Source organism: Argopecten irradians, chromosome 12, assembly GCF_041381155.1.
Source record: "Argopecten irradians isolate NY chromosome 12, Ai_NY, whole genome shotgun sequence".
NCBI lineage: Eukaryota > Metazoa > Mollusca > Bivalvia > Pectinida > Pectinidae > Argopecten > Argopecten irradians.
This window is the reverse complement of record NC_091145.1, coordinates 6,196,171-6,215,283: the sequence shown is the minus strand read 5'-3', so window position 1 is coordinate 6,215,283 and position 19,113 is coordinate 6,196,171. Positions and strand designations below refer to the sequence as shown.

The 19,113-nt window shown below is 34.6% G+C and overlaps 1 protein-coding gene across 5 annotated transcripts in view; it reads left to right on the top strand.

Annotated features, from left to right (window-relative positions):
• The window catches only part of LOC138336985 (forkhead box protein P1-like), a 60,297-nt gene extending 42,327 nt beyond the window's left edge, over window positions 1-17,970 (top strand). For 4 of the 5 annotated variants that reach the window (XM_069286641.1, XM_069286639.1, XM_069286637.1 and 1 more), the window contains 10 exons: window positions 1,825-2,025; window positions 2,275-2,419; window positions 2,761-2,848; window positions 4,269-4,376; window positions 4,637-5,038; window positions 5,461-5,562; window positions 5,920-6,041; window positions 7,178-7,250; window positions 7,993-8,135; window positions 11,347-17,970. In XM_069286641.1, the coding sequence (XP_069142742.1) occupies window positions 1,825-2,025; window positions 2,275-2,419; window positions 2,761-2,848; window positions 4,269-4,376; window positions 4,637-5,038; window positions 5,461-5,562; window positions 5,920-6,041; window positions 7,178-7,250; window positions 7,993-8,135; window positions 11,347-11,749 (1,787 nt within the window). In that variant the 3' untranslated portion in view covers window positions 11,750-17,970. The remainder of the gene's footprint in view (window positions 1-1,824; window positions 2,026-2,274; window positions 2,420-2,760; window positions 2,849-4,268; window positions 4,377-4,636; window positions 5,039-5,460; window positions 5,563-5,919; window positions 6,042-7,177; window positions 7,251-7,992; window positions 8,136-11,346) is intronic. The other variant, XM_069286638.1, reaches the window with a different exon arrangement.
• Window positions 17,971-19,113: the final 1,143 nt, after the last annotated feature.

Below are 19,113 nucleotides of genomic sequence, written 5' to 3'. Positions count from 1 at the left end.
CAAGTCATTTAAAGAAATGAAGTGATTTAAAATTAAAACTATTCAAATTCATTAAGATGCTAAAACATTTTAATAGACACTTTGTCGAATTTTATGTAACTTCAATAAAGTTTTATAAAGTGTTCAAAGATTTCATGAAATTGCAAAAAAATCAATAACATATCTAAAGTGAGAGTTACCTTCATTCATAAAGCAGATTAACTTATTGAATCTGAACTAGAGCATTCTTTACTTCTTTAAGTTCTTTAAATGTATTAGGTAAGTCATGTTATCCTGATAGAATTAATTAATTTTTTTATAATCTGTTGGTTATGTTTTGAGTTTGGTATCTATAGTTAGAGGATAATATCTATCGTTACAGGAGGGCTGCGACTTGTGTGGGATCCTGATTTAAATGTTTATTCTAGTACAGACTCTTTTTAATTATCACTTCAACGTCAGCATGTCTGATTTCATGTCTGTTTGTCAAAAATAATGAAAAAAGCTTTTACAAATTTCCTACGGGGCGAATATACTGTGGCACATTTTTTATATATAATAAATATGAACGCCAGTGAAGGTTATGATGGATTTGAAGGTGTAGTACATCTCCTGCTTCTATTTACACTAGCAGCATGTTACAGAAATCAATAACCGACATCACCTAGAATTTTAAGATAAAACCATGTGAAAGGAAATACAACATGAGCAGCTGAATACATAGAGGGGCTGATTATTTTTCCAGGTCATCAGTTCCTCACATCAGCGCTTGTTTATTTCTTCAATAGAGAGCCAGTGCAGCCTAAGCTATTTATACCAGCACTTGTTTACGCCATGTTGGGGTGGCCTAACAATTTGTTTACACAGTTGTTAGTCGTTCAAGAGAGGTTGTTTACCGGGCTTGTTTACAAAAGCTTGGTTTTCCATACACATAGCCTATTAGCATCTGACAGCCCTTTTCCTGTGTATATCTTGTAAACAGTTCAACTTATAAACAATTTCTATAAATTCCAGCATTGTTGTCACTCGGGAAACATTTGCACACCCCGGCTGTATGCTTGAGGCCATCACGGGGCTTTCCTGTCTGTCAGTCGGATGGTAATGATCCCGAGCATAGATTTAAAAACCTTTGTGCCAAGTGTTAGGAAAAATACACAGTACCAGCAAACAGGAAATCTGTAATTTTCTGTTTGTTAACTTTGTGCAGAAGTTATAATTCAATCCAGAGGGCTTTAAAACAAACAGATACCAAACTGTGATTAAACAAACCAGCTTGGGATACAGGAGCCCCACCTGATGAACAAAATTCAACACTGGCGGGGCAACCGTGGGCAGTGATGCTAAATTAGTGTGACTTATTTTTTACAGCTGGAGTAGCAACTATATACATTTTACAACAAAGTGCAAAGTCAGCGTTTTGTTGTAATTAGCTGAACAAATTAGCACATGGCATTGTAATATGTTAACAAGGTGAAGGTCATTTGGAATTTGACCTACATATTTTCTAGGTCACTTGGTCAAGGTGAAGGATGAACAGTCTTTGAACAAAGCAACCATGTGTGTTACGTCAAATGGATATTAATTGACAGGTTGAAGTTTAATAGATCTTTGAAGTTCAAAGTTCAAAGATCAGGAACCTCCACTGACCAATCCAGACATTTAGAAGAATTTCAATATTGGAAATTCTCAAAAGAGCCTTGATCTGAGAAAGATTTTGGGTCAACAGTGAGATTGTTTTTTGTGAGCACTACATGTGATCTGTGCAAATCATGTCACTTGTGATGAAAAAGAGACTTGCCCTGTCTTCTTTATTAGCTTATCAGAGCCAATTGTTTCTCTTCCCAGGCATGATGTCACCTGGTGAAATACAGCAGCTATGGAAGGAGGTAGCCAGTCAATCTGGCGTGGATGCCGAGTCTGTCATGAAGAGCACCGCTAACGGCACCGTTCCAACTTCACTGGGCGCTGGTCTGCCTTCCCTCTCATTTCCTACACCGCCCACCAGCTGGGCATCAAATGGCATTGCAGACACCTACCTCAACCAAGGTAAGATCTTCTGGAATCTAAGAAACAGAATGTGAACATTACATGTACGAGTTAGGCAAGAAGAAAAACCGTGAACACATTAACTCATTCACCCCTGAAGACACATTGAACTCTTCCAACTTAAAGATGGAACAGTCCATTATTAATTTTCAGGGGTGAATTTTATAAGTTAACAGGAAAATGTAAGAAGCTCAATAAAAGTGTCTGAATGTTTCTAGAGGTTTACTTGATGTTTGCTTTTGTTTTCAGGCAATTCTTCCCTCAGCCATTCCCCAGCACAGATAAAGCAGGAGCAGCCAAGCCCGACCTCCTCCTATCATGCATTATTCCGCCACTGCCTCTGTAAGTGGCCAGGTTGTGATACACATTGTGAAGATTACGTATCCTTCCTCAAGTAAGTATTCACTCTAGCATGAACAATCACTTAAAACAAGTGATTTTCAACATTAACGTCATAGAGAAAGAATATAACCCAAACTCCATGTATACATAAACACCTAAAACAGCACTAGAAAAATGGAACCAGGAGCTCCTCAATCATAAATGTTCTGAACTACATCAGCACCTGAGTTTATACCAACGCATTCTGATTTTGAAACATTAAATCATTGATGACATTAAAAAATTACAATTATTTATAATAGATTTTAAAAATGGTATTGATTGACAACAACAATTTGATATTTCCAACATTAAATTTTTCAATTGTTTACTTTAATTATTGTTTGTTTGCAGACATCTAAGTGCTGAGCATACGCTTGATGACCGAAGCACAGCACAGGCACGTGTCCAAATGCAAGTTGTCAGTCAGCTGGAGATACAGGTATGCATGCTTGGAGGTGTATAATGTGTAATCCAGGTGGATTAAAAGTAACTAGGTCATAATGTAGGTGAAAATTGGTTATATATTATTGAGGGCAGTGGGTCAGAGCAGGGAGTGCTGATGCTAATAGTTCGGTGGGAAGGAGGACATCAATTGTTTATAACAATTTATATCGCGGGTGAAAATTTCACTAACCTATGAATACCTGCAGCTGTGAGTTTATTGATTTCCATGTGGGACTGAACTGCTTTAAATAACCTACTAATTTCTGAACCAGTCATGATAAAATTATCTGAATTTCCTGCCTCCTTGAGACCTGCGGTCATTTTTGATTGTAATAACCACTGGTTTAATCATTCTTATGGGTAAGCTTTCATCTTTGGGGTTCGAATTTGAATCCTACGTGGGGCTATTGCTAGGTAATGTCCGCGAGTTGTTAGTTTTTCTTCAAGTACTCTGGCTTTCCTCCTCATAACATTCTTAAACGACCTTAGCATTAATAGGACCCATTCTGATCAGAGTTTAGCGACTCTTATTTTTCAGCAGGAGATTCCTGTCTGTTGACCTACTGAGAGTATTTGTATTTTACACCTCAGATTTAGAAATCTTGTTTATAAAAGTGTTGTTTCTTTGTGGTGGGTACCGGTAACTGCTGACTCGCTAACAACCTGCTGTTCTGATAGGTGATAACGATTTTCATAGACGTCATTGTCTCCGACCCGCGTTGTTCTACTGACCTCGTATAATCTGACCTAATTTGGTCCAATTAGCAGCAGAAATAACGTCATCGTTAAATACATAGAACTAAATATTGAACCTGCTCTGTAAAATGGAGGACAGATTGATATTATGATCTTTCTAACTGAACAAATAGACAGGAAAAACGATAATGAATTAGCTACATAAACGGTATGATTTTTCAAACCATAATTTATAAGACACGGCTGCAAAATCAACTTAACATTAAGAAATGAATGATTTATTACTAAATATTTTTCTCAATTTTCAGTATCTAATCAGGAATATTTCTTGATAGAAGGGTTTTGGCATTTAAAAAAAGGGTCCTTCCTTTTTCACAACCATCTTTAGTAAAAAAAAAATTTAAAAAACCCAGATTATATGACTGAAGAGTACTTTGAGATTTAAAAAAAACACAGGGAGACAAAATTCATTGACTTTTACAGAATGCCATATATGGGTATACGGTATACATATCATGTATCCTTTTATTCTCCCCTAAAAATTCAAAATGAACCATTCCAGTCTTTGTATCAGAAGAGTTCAAATGTGTCTTGAGGGGTGAATAAATTAAAGGTGAATTTATTTGTTAACAGACTTTATAGAATATTTCTGAGGGAAAAAATAAGTTAATGTCTTCGTTGACATGTGGTACAGACCAGACTTATCTGTTTGGTTACAGTTAACACGAGAAAAGGACCTTCTCCAAGAGATGATGAAACATTTACACATGAAACCTACCGACAGCAAGCCTCAGTCTGGGTCTTCTGGGTCATCAGAAGCATCACAGGTATTCACTCTCAGCTTATTCATGTGTCCAAAAGTACAGGGCCGAACATGTTTAAAAGAAAAGTTCTTAAAGTTAACCATATTGTGGATTACTTTAAGTTGACATAAAAGATAATTATTGAGTTGGTAATTACGTAATTGTACATTATAATAATGATGTAATTATACGTTATAATAATGATGTAATTATATGTTATGATAAGGATGTAATTATACATTATAATGATGATGTAAGTTATTATAATGATGTAATTGTTTCAGAAGTCGCTGACGACCCAGTCGCCTCCGATCCCCACATCCAACCTCTTACCACAGCTACCCAGTCCCAGTAAACCAGTTTCCTCAAGTCCGCTAAAGCTTCCCCACCTCCCGCTCTCTATGTCTGTCTCCGCTCCCCCCACGCCTGCGGGACTCGTTGCTAATCCTATGTCACTGCCCTTGTTGATCCCCCCTCCCCTCGGACAGACGCCCATATCAAAACCATCGACACCCTTATCACAGGCGTCGTCTCTACCGACCACGCCTACCAGCGGCGGTCCAATGCGGAGACGGGTGTCCGACAAGTGTAACCTACCCATATCAGCCGAAATCCAAAGAAACAGAGACTTCTACAAAAGCACGGATGTTCGTCCACCGTTTACATATGCCTCGCTTATACGGCAGGTAAATATCATGTATTTATTTCTATATTTACACCTTTTCATCAAATTGGAAAGATTACACAGGGAGACAAAATCCTGCCACTTTCACCAAAATGGGGGATATTAACTTGGATTTATTTGTTGTATCTGTCTCTCTTAAAATGATAAATATTGACCGATATCAACAAATTTTGATCAGTAGATGTATCATGAAATACTTGAGGCCAGGTTTGTTTTTAAAGTATCTATGTATATTCAAAAGGAACTTCAAATCTGAATGGCTGATTTGTTTCCTCAGTCTTAAACTTATACAATATATAAATCTTGACCAAATTCAACAAAATATGGTCAGTGGATGTGTATTATCGAGGATATGAATTCCTTGAACTAGCTTGTTGTCCATGGAAAAACTATACAACACATCATCTATGTTTTGTGTTTCAGGCTATCATTGAATCTCCTCACAAACAGTTAACCTTAAACGAGATCTACCAATGGTTCCAAAACACATTCGCTTACTTCCGCCGAAATGAGGCAACATGGAAGGTATTAGAAACTTACTTATTTTTCCAAAGACTGATCATATTTACCAGTATTTCTATTCTCCGTCCTCCTGAAACATTGTATTTTATGGGTTCATTTTTTTTTATAAGTGTAAAAAGGTATTCAGATTGACATAAAGATTCAAAGTCGTCAGCCATTGATATTTCAATATCCTGAAATGAGGATAATAATATTTTCTTTGTATCAATATACTTAAATAATCAATAAATTTTGATTGATTTCAAGTGATGAATGCTGATATGTTTTACACTTTTCATCATGATGTGGCTTTGGTGTAGTATAAAAGTTTTCGAATCTGTTCTTGTTTTAATTTTTCACACAATTTGTTCGGTTTTGTAGAATGCAGTGCGACACAACCTTAGTCTACACAAATGTTTTATGAGAGTTGAGAATGTAAAAGGGGCTGTATGGACTGTCGACGAAGTTGAATTCTACAAACGCAGACCACAGAAGCTGGGAGGGTATGATATTAATTTATGAATTAACTACCGATACATACGGTGTACAATATCAGCAGTTTTAACGCATGATAATTTTCTTCCTGTGACGATGGTGCAATAAAATGCTGGATATATAAAATGGTCAGAGATATTTTAATAACCCTTTGTGTAATATTTTAGGGAGTTGGTGCTCGGCAAGCCTCTTGCTGACCAGCTAAAATATTACACATGAATTAAGGTATCACTCTCTGCATGTCATGAGACTCTTGTGTTTCTATTAACCAAATTCTCTTAATTATGAACCTTCTCTATGATCAATCTGGTACAATATGACCTGGAATTAGTAAGAATAATTTAAAACATGTAATATTGGATTTGATGATCTGTCCTACACCTGATATGAAATACCAACAATTTACCTTTGATTTATGTTTGTCTCACCTGTCGGCCATAATACTGATTAATCATTGCCCCTATTTCAATTTGTTGTGCTTTTGGCTGTAATCACCTTGCTACATATTAAATTAGCCCTATTACAAGTAGAGTCAAATTAATTCATTTCCGTGTAGAACGGGTCTTAGTTTAGAGTTTATTTACGATGTGGTTAGTCCACAAACTAGGCTGTATTCTAGACTGTCGTCCAAAACGATGACCTTATGTGTTCGATACATATCAATATTGACGCGCCCTAATTAGTATTCGTGTAAAATCACTATATTCAGTTGAATAATTAAATTCTATACATAGAGCGTGATGTGAGTTTTTGTCATAACGAAAGATTGGGTATAGAGTAATTATCAAGCTAGGTTTTGTCATTAGCATGCTGTCAATTAACAAGCATCATTTGTGTTAGAATAAATTAATTTCACATTGTTAATTAGGTCACAGATTTATTTTCTGTGTGTGAGGAATTTAATTCATAATGTAGTTGCTATTAATTATAAAAGCTTAATTATTAATTGGAAAAAAAGTACGTAAAAATAATTTATTGCTAATTATGTAATGAGATGTACAACGATTTTTCAAGAACTTGTATACACTTTACAAATGGAGGTTATAAAATAGTCTGTATGTATATATTATGATTATGAATCATGTTGAATTCCAATTGTTTCTGTTTGAACGGAATTTAGAATATTTAAATCCATGTTTTCCAGGAATTTGTCTAAGAGCCCTTCAATGCAGAGTGAACATTCTGTGTTTGGTGAAAACCTCAACGCCAGCCTAAGGGTGGGTATCTCAGATATAGTCATTCAAAAATAGTGTTAAATTTGTGTTTTATATTTCATTATGAATTTATGTTTTTTGTATAAAAATCTGATTTTCAATTTAAGAAAAGAGTTAGAGTAAGACTTGAGATTTTTGAATAATGTCAAGACTTGAGGTTGTTGAACAATGTTTAAGAATTGTTTGTAGGTAACGTTAGAGTAAGACTTGAGATTGTTAAGACTTGAGGTTGTTGAATAATGTTAAGACTTGAGTTTGTTGAATTATGTTAAGAATTGAGATTGTTGAATAACGTTAAGACTTGAGATTGTTGAATAACGTTAAGAATTGAGATTGTTGAATAATGTTAAGAATTGAGATTGTTGAATAATGTTAAGAATTGAGATTGTTGAATAATGTTAAGACTTGAGATTGTTGAATAATGTTAAGAATTGAGATTGTTGAATAATGTTAACAACTTGAATAATGTTAAGAATTGAGATTGTTGAATAATGTTAAGACTTGAAATTGTTGAATAATGTTAAGAATTGAGATTGTTGAATAATGTTAAGACTTGAGATTGTTGAATAATGTTAAGAATTGAGGTTGTTGAATAATGTTAAGACTTGAAATTGTTGAATAATGTCAAGACTTGAGGTTGTTGAATAATGTTAAGAATTGAGATAGTTGAATAACATTGAGAATTGAGATTATTGAATAATATTAAGATATCAGATTGTTGAATAATGCAACGATTTGTTTGTAGGTGGCGTTAGAACAGGCCAACAATATGATGAACCATCAACTGTGTAATGGTAATGTGTCTGTGGATGGTGTGGAAGACCTCTCCATGAAGTCCAGTCGTAACAGCAGTTCAGACAGTCTAGCCAAGCTAGAACTACCAGCCAGGTATGTATCACATGGCCATGTTTCTCCCTCTCTCATTCACACATTCTCCTCTTACCACGCTAATATTTATTATCCATTTCTCCCTCTTCAATTCATGCATTTTACTTACCAAGCTAATATTACATGCATATTTTCCCCTCTCTTATTCAACTAAAATCATATACAGTATAAATTCTCATAACCAGCCCTTGTCTAAAATGTATCGCTGTATGTTCCAACATTATATATGACATTCTTCTTCTAAACTCATAGTAATTAAAACCTGCATAATTTGGAAACCTTGCTATACCAACAAAATATGCTGTTCCTGGCGACATCTGGTTTATAGACAAATTACACTGTATCCATTTCTTTCTCCCTTTTGCACTTTGCTGTCTTTCTGTTTATGCTACCTCTGTTATGTTCTCAATCTTTCACATTCTCTCCATTCTGTCTTTCTCTCATTCGTAGGTAATCTTTAATTTGGTATCTTAAAAGAATTAATATGTGGTGAAGATTGATGCCGACTGTATAAGCTAAGGTACTCATTGACCTGTTAGGTTTTAATCTCTGCGATTAAGTGACAAGTTCATGACATAGCGCTATCGACAAAACAATAACTCTTTTACCTGCTCAGATTTCAACACTCAAACGACTGCATGAGATATTTATTACCAAGTAAAAAAAACAGGATTTGTTGCTTTCGGTGTACATCACATATGTACAAACAAATGTCATCGATGTTAAGTAGAATTCATTGATATTCAAGGAGTTCAAAAGGAAATCTTTTCTCATCGGGGAGAATCATGCGCTTTGACAGGTATTTAAAAATAAAAACAAAATATATCCATTAATTCAGCATGGACGAAAGCAGCATGACTAGGGCTTAATTAATTAGCATGATTCAAAGGGCCGAATATTCAAACAGATTTCATTGGTGGGCAACTGGCTGTCAATCACTTATTGATGGATGTCGAGGCTTGGATAGAGGAAGTGGGCATGTCAAATCGGTGCTGACACCCTTGTTCTTTGCTTACTGATAACAATATGTAAATTAGAACGTGTTGAGTTTATCATGTGTCATACGGATCAAACATTTCACTTTGTTCTCCTGGTCAGTATTGACAGCGATACGACAGTCATGGAGCTTTTATGTAGATCGAGAAGTATCGCAAATAAATAAACTTCATAAGGATATGTCGACATTTGCATATTGCTGGCCTGCTCAGTCGCATAATTAATGAGAAATAATAAAAATTTCACCTATGTTATGAGTATACCTAAGCTATATATACTGAATGTTATACAAATATATCTTAGGTATGTAATGATAAACGATGAGTTGGCAAATCTTAGTTTTATGGAAAATCACATCTCATAAATATCAGAAATTAAGATGATGAATGAGACAGGCTATTTTTATCAGCGAGATCTCGATACGCGTGTACATAATTAATTTTTTCTATGAGTGCTTATGCGGAAACAAAATTATGACAGACTTTTGACAAGGCGAGGGCGGTTGTCTAATTCTTGTTTTGACCCTGGTAACATCAATAAAACCATTATACTTTGTGTAATAAAAAAACCAGATACAAGGCTAACCTTTTAATCTTATTATTCAAAAGGTAATAAGGACGCGCCTGTCTTCATGTAAAATAATTTTCTCTTGTAAAAACAATAATGATTCTATTCATCGTAGGTATGGTTGGGTTGTTTTTTACTTAGATTACTTGAAAAAAGATTTTTTTAAAATTTTTTCACAATAAAAAAGAGAAAAATAAAATTACAAGATATTATTAAGCTTATCTGAATGTATTTTTCTTTAGAAACTTTGTCTTAAAAGTGAAAAATGATATTACTAGATAAACTGTACACTTTATGGAAAGAGATTTATGGACTCATTTCATGTTTAGACATTGTGTCAAACTTTTTAGGCTTTGTGATTTTTTAAAAATCTATTATTTTTTTCAAATTACGAAAAAGATACTTGGATTTGTATGATGTTAAACATTTTTGTTTTATACCCATGTTAAAAGAGTAAAAGATCATTTGTTTCTGTTTCATTTTAAAAAAAAAATCCCATTTTTTAAAGGCATTTCTTGAGTGACAATCACAAATCATTCACATTTCAAAGTCATCTAAAGCATTTTACTTTATTTACATAAATACACACCTATATGGAGGTCATCCGGTACTTTAGTACATGTATAAATACATACATTTACCGAACTGTACACAATATCCATATTTATCAAAGCCATCAGATATTTTAAATTATTAATATACGCTTTTCTGGAGGTTTTCTGTCTCTTTACTGAATTTTAAAGTCACATTGTTTGTTGGAAAGCCGCTATTTATGTCAGGAAGACGCAAAATGTAAAATCATCGTTGCCTAGTGTAAAATCATGTTTGCTTGTTGAAGTACTACATTATGATAATGATTGAGGAAAAAGTGAGATGGATCACAATGAACTACGCCACCTGCTGAGATTCTGTTTATTTATTTACACTAATGTTTGTGGTCTGATTCACATGAGCGCACAAGTCGGTAAACCACTGAAGCGTAGATCCCTAAGGGCCCATAATCTTGCCCATTTTTTTGTCGTTTATCGAAAAGCACAACCTTTAAACCAAGTGTTTATTTCAATGCTATTGAAGCTCATACAGGTAATTGTGCAATTTTAGATTCAAAAGATCAGTTTGGATAAGATGAAGAGAATATTTTTATTTAGGCTTTTAAAACGCTGTAGAAAAGTTTGGGAGGGAGACATATTGTTGATCTTAGTGTAGTGTTTCTTATCACTTTATGTTATACTCATAAATAAGAAGGAAATAAAAAACACATACAAATGTTATTAAATGTGTTATTTCATGTTTCATCTCTATTTGGAATCTAAAATTGAGTCATTTTATTTTCCTGAGAAAATATCTGAATCAGCCGTTTTTAGAATGTCCTAACCACAAAGTTGTACAAATGTACTGCGAAGCATGGCATCAAAAAATTAATTTCTAGAAAATGACAAATTTTTAATATTTTGATATTCATTCGGTTTGAAATGCAGATGTGTTGATTCATAATTTTTTTTAAATTTCTATTCCTTTAATTCATGCTGACCATTTCTATAAGGTTTTTGAAAAACATTTAGAAAAATGAGATGATTTAATATAAGTTCTTCCGAATCTGTATCACTTCCTTAGCTAGCTCTTTAATCTTCGTTTCATTTTTTTCCAGGGATGAATTATTAGGGATTAAGTCGGAACCGGATATGGAATCGTATCCATTTCTGGAAAATGGTCACTCTCCAGTGAACCGAGACCATGGAGACATCGAAAACGGTCACTCTCCAATTGATAGGGATGTAGGTGAGAACAGCCACTCCCCACTGCGAAGAGAAGATCGTGAGGAAGTACGAGACTTGGAGGACGGTCTAACGGGGTCGGGGGAGGAGTTCGACGACGAAGAGGCAGCCATGGATGTCGCATGTGAGGATGTGCCACAATCACAACAATCAGTGTCTCCATATAGACAATTATCGCCCAATCAGGACTTATATTTACAGTCATTGCCTTCGCAGCAATCCCAGGAAACCGTGCTCTCGCACACTGTTACCACCAGTACGATGGAATCATCGTGAGACGCTGACGACCACATTTCTTATCTAAAATCGTGTCTGCAGATACTGACTGTTAGCTCTTATTTTTAGACCGACTTTTATTATCATAGATCTGGATACATAACTTATGGAGTATTTGATGCAGTTAATGATTTGTTCGGACTGCAGTGTGTTATAGTGTAATATATGTGCAAGTCAATCAAAGATTTTTTTTTGGGGGGGGGGGAATTTATTACCGTGTGTAAACAATGTTTGGGTGTATTCTTCTTGTAGTGCTCTCAGTTGGGTAGATTTGATTGTTAATTTTAAATTTTGAATCATTAAGGATGTTTTATCTATATACACATGATAATATATATATTGTTAATTCAGGCCAAAGGCAGATTCCAATTTTAAAAATAAGACGCATTCTAATTTGGGAACCTCCCAAAATTACAGGAAGAATGTTCTGTTATATTCAACAATGTATTGATAAAATTACCCGATTCTATAACTGCACAGAAATCAGTTTTAGTACAAATTTCAGTTCATGAACAGTCATTTTGGCCTAGTAATTGAGCTCAAATCCAATAATTCATTAGTCAGTTGTATGTTTTGCTTTTCAAAACAGAATTAAATAAATTTTATTCATCTCTTTTTTTCATCATGTGTGCTGTTTTTGGAGTGCAATAATCAACCAAATCCTGTTGCAATATTTTTTTTTTCCTTTATTCATTATTTATTTTTTTCTATATCCTTTTCTTTCACATGAATGAAAAAATCATGAAACACAATTAACTCAGTCACCCCTGAAATTACAAAATTGTCTATTCCAACCTTTGAACTAGAAGAATCTAAGTATGTCTTCTGGGTCGAATGGGTTAAGGGGAAGTTTAATTACATAAAAGTTATAATAGTTCTACTAGAATAATCTCATATTTGTCTGAAAAGCTACATTATTGAGGTATAGAGCCATTATCTGCACACAAAAAAACCTCACTGGAATTGAATTTCTATAGATATGGTTTAACAGAATATTTTTGAGCTTTATATCAGCAATTTGAGAGATTCTTATTCTAAAAACAAATAGATTTGTTCTCTCACTATAAAATTGTTGAAATTTGCTATTTTAAATTTTCATCTTATGGAAATAATTTCATGATATAAACACACTCACAGTGCTCTTTCTTTTTCATTTTGTTCTGTTGATCTTTTTTCTTTAATCCTGTTGAGTTTTATCCATGAAGTTTTTGTTTGAATTTGAATATTTAAGTCATGATCGCACATTTGTTTAATCTTCCCAAAACACCTGTTGGGCATCCAAGATAATTGGTGCAATCGTTTAATCTCTTCTTATCTCATAGTAATTATTAAAGAAAAAACAATTTGCACTTCGCGTGCAAAAGTGTTACTTATGAGTCATCAATGAAGTTTTTGTTTAATTTTGTATTCTATTTTTGATTTGATGGTGCCGTGCTACTTGTATATATATAAACTGCATGACAGATAGGTGATAGGTGATCGATAGACACGAGAAACATTGATGGATTGTCGTGTATAATTCATGTTTATTCTATTTATTTCTCGCGTATGCATATAGCAAAATAGTTTGGAATTAATCAGGATTGTTTTGCCATAGTGAGAGATGACACATCAAAAATTTTAATTTTTTGATTTGTAACACTTGTTTGACGTGAACAAAGCACCTGGCTTTCAACAGTTTAATTGACTTATTTTAGGAATTAAATATACAGAAGCAGCACTGAATGAATTTATATTTTGCTATTTTAATTGTATTTGAATAATATCAGACTGTAATATATTTTGTTAATTTGATATGTTCTTGCTTTTATCTTTGTTGGCCATAACAATCAATATAGGCAATCATAGAAATAGTAAGACCAAATCTTAATCTTTAAAATTATCATCACAGGTTTTCAGCACAATATTAAGTTATTTATGGCTGGGATATATAAGAATTTTTAAGAATTTTTAAATTCTTAATCTTAAAATAGTTCTGTATTTTAGGATTTTAACAGATGTTTTCATGTAATAAATCATTTGATATAGAATCAAATCTAAGTCTTTGTTTAAACCTTTTAACAATATTACTGGATTTTTTTTTTGTCTTTTAAATAATAGTGTTGATATTTCATTAAACATACTGTTAAATTCTATTGGTGAAAAAAAACCTGCAACTTCAAAATTTTCCCAAAAAATACTTGCCTGTATCCTAATCTATGTTTGCTTACAAAAAATAAGCTTTCCTTTCATATCAAACTGCATTAATTTTATCCATTGCGAAATACAGTCACTGAATTTCATTAAAATTTGAAATTAAAAATTATGATATGATGTTATAGCTGGCAAGCACCTGAGAATTCGTACACTTATGATTTTGTTGTCAGCTTTGTTGATTATTGAAGTTACTTTGTTTTTGTTTCTTTTTTCACTGGTTTGGGAACACACGCTAGCAATGTTTTAAAATACCTCGGATCAAAACAAATTGATTCTTTGGTCCTTTTAGGTATGTCCTCAACTCGGTTATAACCGTTCGAAACAAGGACCTTAAGCCACATCAGTAAATCATGTTTTATTAGATTTGATGAACATATATTAGGTTAAATAAAAGGAATTTGTCGGGTTTTACATATTTAAGTCCATGAATGTTTTCTCAAACACCAAAGTTCCTTTTTATTCAGGAATTTTGGTCGAGGTAGTAGATATAAAATCAAGCTGTCGGAATCATGACTTAATTGTATTAAAAACCTGTAGGTCTAACACTGTAGATGACTACAAATATTATGTGAAAATCAAAATAATGCAAAATGATTCTTTTAATGAAGCTAATGTTTTAATATATCATTAGCTTTATCTCCTAATGTGCCACTGGTGTGTGATTTAATGCTGTGTTCATTGTATATATATATTTTTTGTATCAACACTTGGACAGGGACTTGCACATCGTACGTGTCTTGGATAGCGTGTGAGGATGCCCTACCTTACTTATGTAAAGTCAGACGGAGAGTGTGACCAAGTTATGGGTACATATAATGCTCCGTGTGAACTCTTTTGTGTTCGTGTTTATACAAAGTCGATTTTGGATCTCAATTTGTGTTTTAGTCTTTTCCATAGAAGTGCATTGACTATGGATTTGTATGGTAGTCCAGTAATTCTTTTTTTTTAAATGAGTGGGGTGTAAATATATAAGTTTAAAACATTTATACTGGTAGTAGGATTTTAACACTACCAGAGGAGACACACTGTTAAGGTTTGATATATTCCTGTGGCTTGTGTATATATGTAAGTCTTTTAATTAGAAAGTGCTGCTTCTCTCTCTCTCTCAGTATTTGAGTATTTTTGTTTAGTATTCAAAATCTTTTCACTGAAACAGCTTTCCTCATTGTTATGTAAGAGGGAAGACAACTGTGTTTGTTTTTACAACTTGATCTGAGTGCATTTTTATTTCCTTGTAATTAAAAGGAAATAATTTCCCCGATTATTGTAGCTTTATATATTAAATATAAGAGTTCTATAATTTGATTTGGAATGGTAGTCTGCTTTAATGAATTGAAGCAGAGGGTGATGTATATATGGATACAGAAGGGTATATATAGTTAGTATAACCAAAGAATTACCTCTGATATACATTATGGACCATACAGGTGAATTACACACCTGGCAATTGAAAATTGCAAGTTTATAACAGAAGTCATTTACATTTTAGATGGAACCCAGCTATGATATATATTTACATGTAGCGCTGAAAGTGGCATTATTCCCTCTATAAATATAACTGTAGCATTAAAGCCAACTTTAAATTGTGGCCGTGTTATATAGTCACATGTGTAATGTTCCTTGTGATTCCTCAAGGTTTCAGAAGTAGATCTAATCTACACGGCTCACAGGGTGTCGTTTACATGTAAAACATAAAAAATAATAGATGTAGGTTGTGGACGGAGTTAGCTCCCTTTAGATGTGTGTTCAGACGGATGGAATAATTTAGTCAAGAGTTATTGACTATAGAGCATGTGGGAGACAGAATTCACAATCAGGTTTGATACTTTTTACTTTACGAAAGATTATCAGTAGTCTGGGTCCACTATCAGGGGGGATAACTCTATAGATATGTGGTGTATAATTCGGTAGGGTTACACTTTATTTGTGTGGAAAGCCGAAACCCCACGAAGTACAAAGTTATGCTTGCATTCAGCACTGAGCATAGGGCACTTCCCCTCTTCATTGTATATTATTGTGTATCTGGGTCTATAATTTGTTTTAAGAGTTGTATGTGAATTTATTTGACAATCAAACATGTTTTAATTTACAAAAGAAAAGAGTTTTAATCAACCGTAGACATTGTCAAAGCTAATGAAAAGTGTTGTTTTATGATTCTTACTTGTCATTAATGTATTTATGTGTCGCTGTATAGATCAATTTTCATTCTTTGCGTTTGCCACAGACATGGTCTTTCTAGATTCTTCATTCATGATAATTACCTCCCTTAGATAATGAATAGTTGACTGAGAGGGGAGAGCATATGTATCATTATTTATTTCATTTGTTAGTTATGTAAGAGAAAAATACTTCTTCCTGATCAGTGACCACCTTAAATGGACCTTCTTCTGTCCTCCATGCTGCTTCATTACTGTTAAAAGATTAACATGACTGGGGAGGAGGTGTAGCACCGATGCTCTTCTAAAGAAATTGGAGATTTTTTTGGAGAAATTGTTGTGTACATCCTTTGGAAGGCATCATTGTGCACCTGTCCTTAGACTTCATTTAGTGGTGGGCTTAAATACCCGGGACCACTTAGTGGTGGGCTTAAATACCCGGGACCACTTAGTGGTGGGCTTAAATACCCGGGACCACTTAGTGGTGGGCTTAAATACCCGGGACCACTTAGTGGTGGGCTTAAATACCCGGGACCATTTAGTGGTGGGCTTAAATACCCGGGACCATTTAGTGGTGGGCTTAAATAACCCGGGACCACCTAGTGGTGGGCTTAAATACCCGGGACCACTTAGTGGTGGGCTTAAATACCCGGGACCAACTTAGTGGTGGGCTTAAATACCCGGGACCACTTAGTGGTGGGCTTAAATACCCGGGACCACTTAGTGGTGGGCTTAAATACCCGGGACCACTTAGTGGTGGGCTTAAATACACGGGACCATTTAGTGGTGGGCTTAAATACACGGGACCTCTTAGGGGTAGGCTTAAATACCCGGGACCATTTAGTGGTGGGCTTATATACCCGGGGACCATTTAGTGGTGGGCTTAAATACCAGGGACCACTTAGTGGTGGGCTTAAATACCAGGGACCATTCAGTGGTGGGCTTAAATACCCGGGACCATTGTGACATACCTCTGGCTAGTAATGTGCTTTAATATGAGTCCAGTGCTTCATCCTCACCACTACCATCCCCTCCCCATCCTCCCCCACCCTTCTTCTCTTCCCCCTCCCCCCTCTCCAGTATGGTTTCTTGGGTGCTCTATGTATTTTCTGTCTAGTCATAATACTTGCTTGCTAAATTATTGCATCATTTGTGTGAATATTCAAATCAATTAAAAATTTCTTGTTTGTATGTCTCAGGAAAAATAAAAAAAACAGGACTTTTATAAAAAGAAATATTTTTAAAATATTTACCAAAAAAAAAAAAAAATCATGGGAACGCTGAGTTGTTTCATCAATTTGAACTGCTAAGTTACAAACTTGTACTGTAGGGTGTTTTTGTTTTTAAGTTTTGATTTTTGTTTTTTTTTTCCATAGGGAAATTTTGTCTTTTTTTTTCTTAAAAAAGTTTCATCAGACACATTTTAACGTTTGGGATTATGGTTGTTCTAAACCCATTTTATATGAAAGCTGGCTGTCACCAATGTGGTCATGTGACCATATTGGACCTTGTCAGCCATATGACAGTCATGTGACTCCTACACTCGATCATGTGACAATAAGTAAACTAGCCATGTACTATTTACACGTGGTCATTTAAAATAATTACAATCGTTTTTAATGATTTCTTTGCACAAATGTTGACATTTTTCTTTGGACCAATTACAGCAGGCGTTACATGATCATTCACTTATCTATTGTTGAATCATCCAATCACATAAGGTTTTACATCACCCCCTCATAGACCGGTGCATTTATATTTCATTCATTCACCTTTTTTTCTGATACTGTGTCTATTCTTATGTCATTTTCAAACATGAATAATCATTTCCAGAGTAAGAATAAAAATTGCAGTATGCCGGAGAAAACAGGTGCTTTGTTGTTTTTATCTTTAAATCCAAGATTATCAACCTGGTACAGTAATCAACCTTCTTCATATTGAAGGTCATGTTAATACTGGCAATGTGTGGCTTTGGAAAAGGAAATACTATATAGCCGGTTATTTTTGCGGGGATGATATTTTCGCGATTTTTGTGTCACATTGTTATGATCAAGAAAATTTGATCCGAGAAATAATGAGAAATGGTTGTATGATTCATTCTCTTAAATCCATGTCGATTTTCTCGTTTTCTCGTTTTTAGATCAAATCGCAAAAATTTTGATCTGAAAATATAACTGTCTATACCGTATTTAAAAAAGAAAATTGATTGTGAAATGAAAGGTCTTAACAAAGGTACAATGGAACTCAAACCAATATCATTAGTTTATCTATATCATATAAAATGTCAGGGACTTCTGAGGTTCAGGAGGTAGAGAAAAGCCAGAGTATCAGGAGAAAAACTTTGATTTTGATCTGCAGTCAAAAGCTAGCTACTGCCACACATAGGATTCAATCTCAAACCTTCTAGGACCCGTCAATAAGGGTCGTCATACAACTGTTAAGTCGTGTTTAAGGACCTGTTAATGAGGGACGTCATACAACTGTTCAGTCCTTCTAGGACCCGTCAATGACAGCAATGCAGCGGGACGTCATACAACTGCCAAGTCCTTATATAGGACACATCATATGGGACGTCATACAACTGTTTAGTCCTCTAGGACCTGTTAATTAGGGATGTCATACAACTGTTTAGTCCTTCTAGGACATGTCAATTAGGGACGTCATACAACTGTTCAGTCCTTCTAGGACCCGTCAATGACAGCAGGACGTCATACAACTGCCAAGTCCTTATAGGACATGTCAATGAGGGGCGTCATACAACTGTTCAGTCCTTCTAGGACCCGTCAATGAGGGACGTCATACAACTGTTTAGTCCTTCTAGGACCTGTTAATGAGAGACGTCATAAAACTGTTTAGTCCTTCTAGGACCTGTTAATTAGGGACGTCATACAACTGTTCAGTCCTTCTAGGACCTGTCAATGAGGGACGTCATACAACTGTTTAGTCCTTCTAGGACCCGTCAATGAGGGTCGTCATACAACTGTTTAGTCCTCTAAGACCTGTCAATGAGGG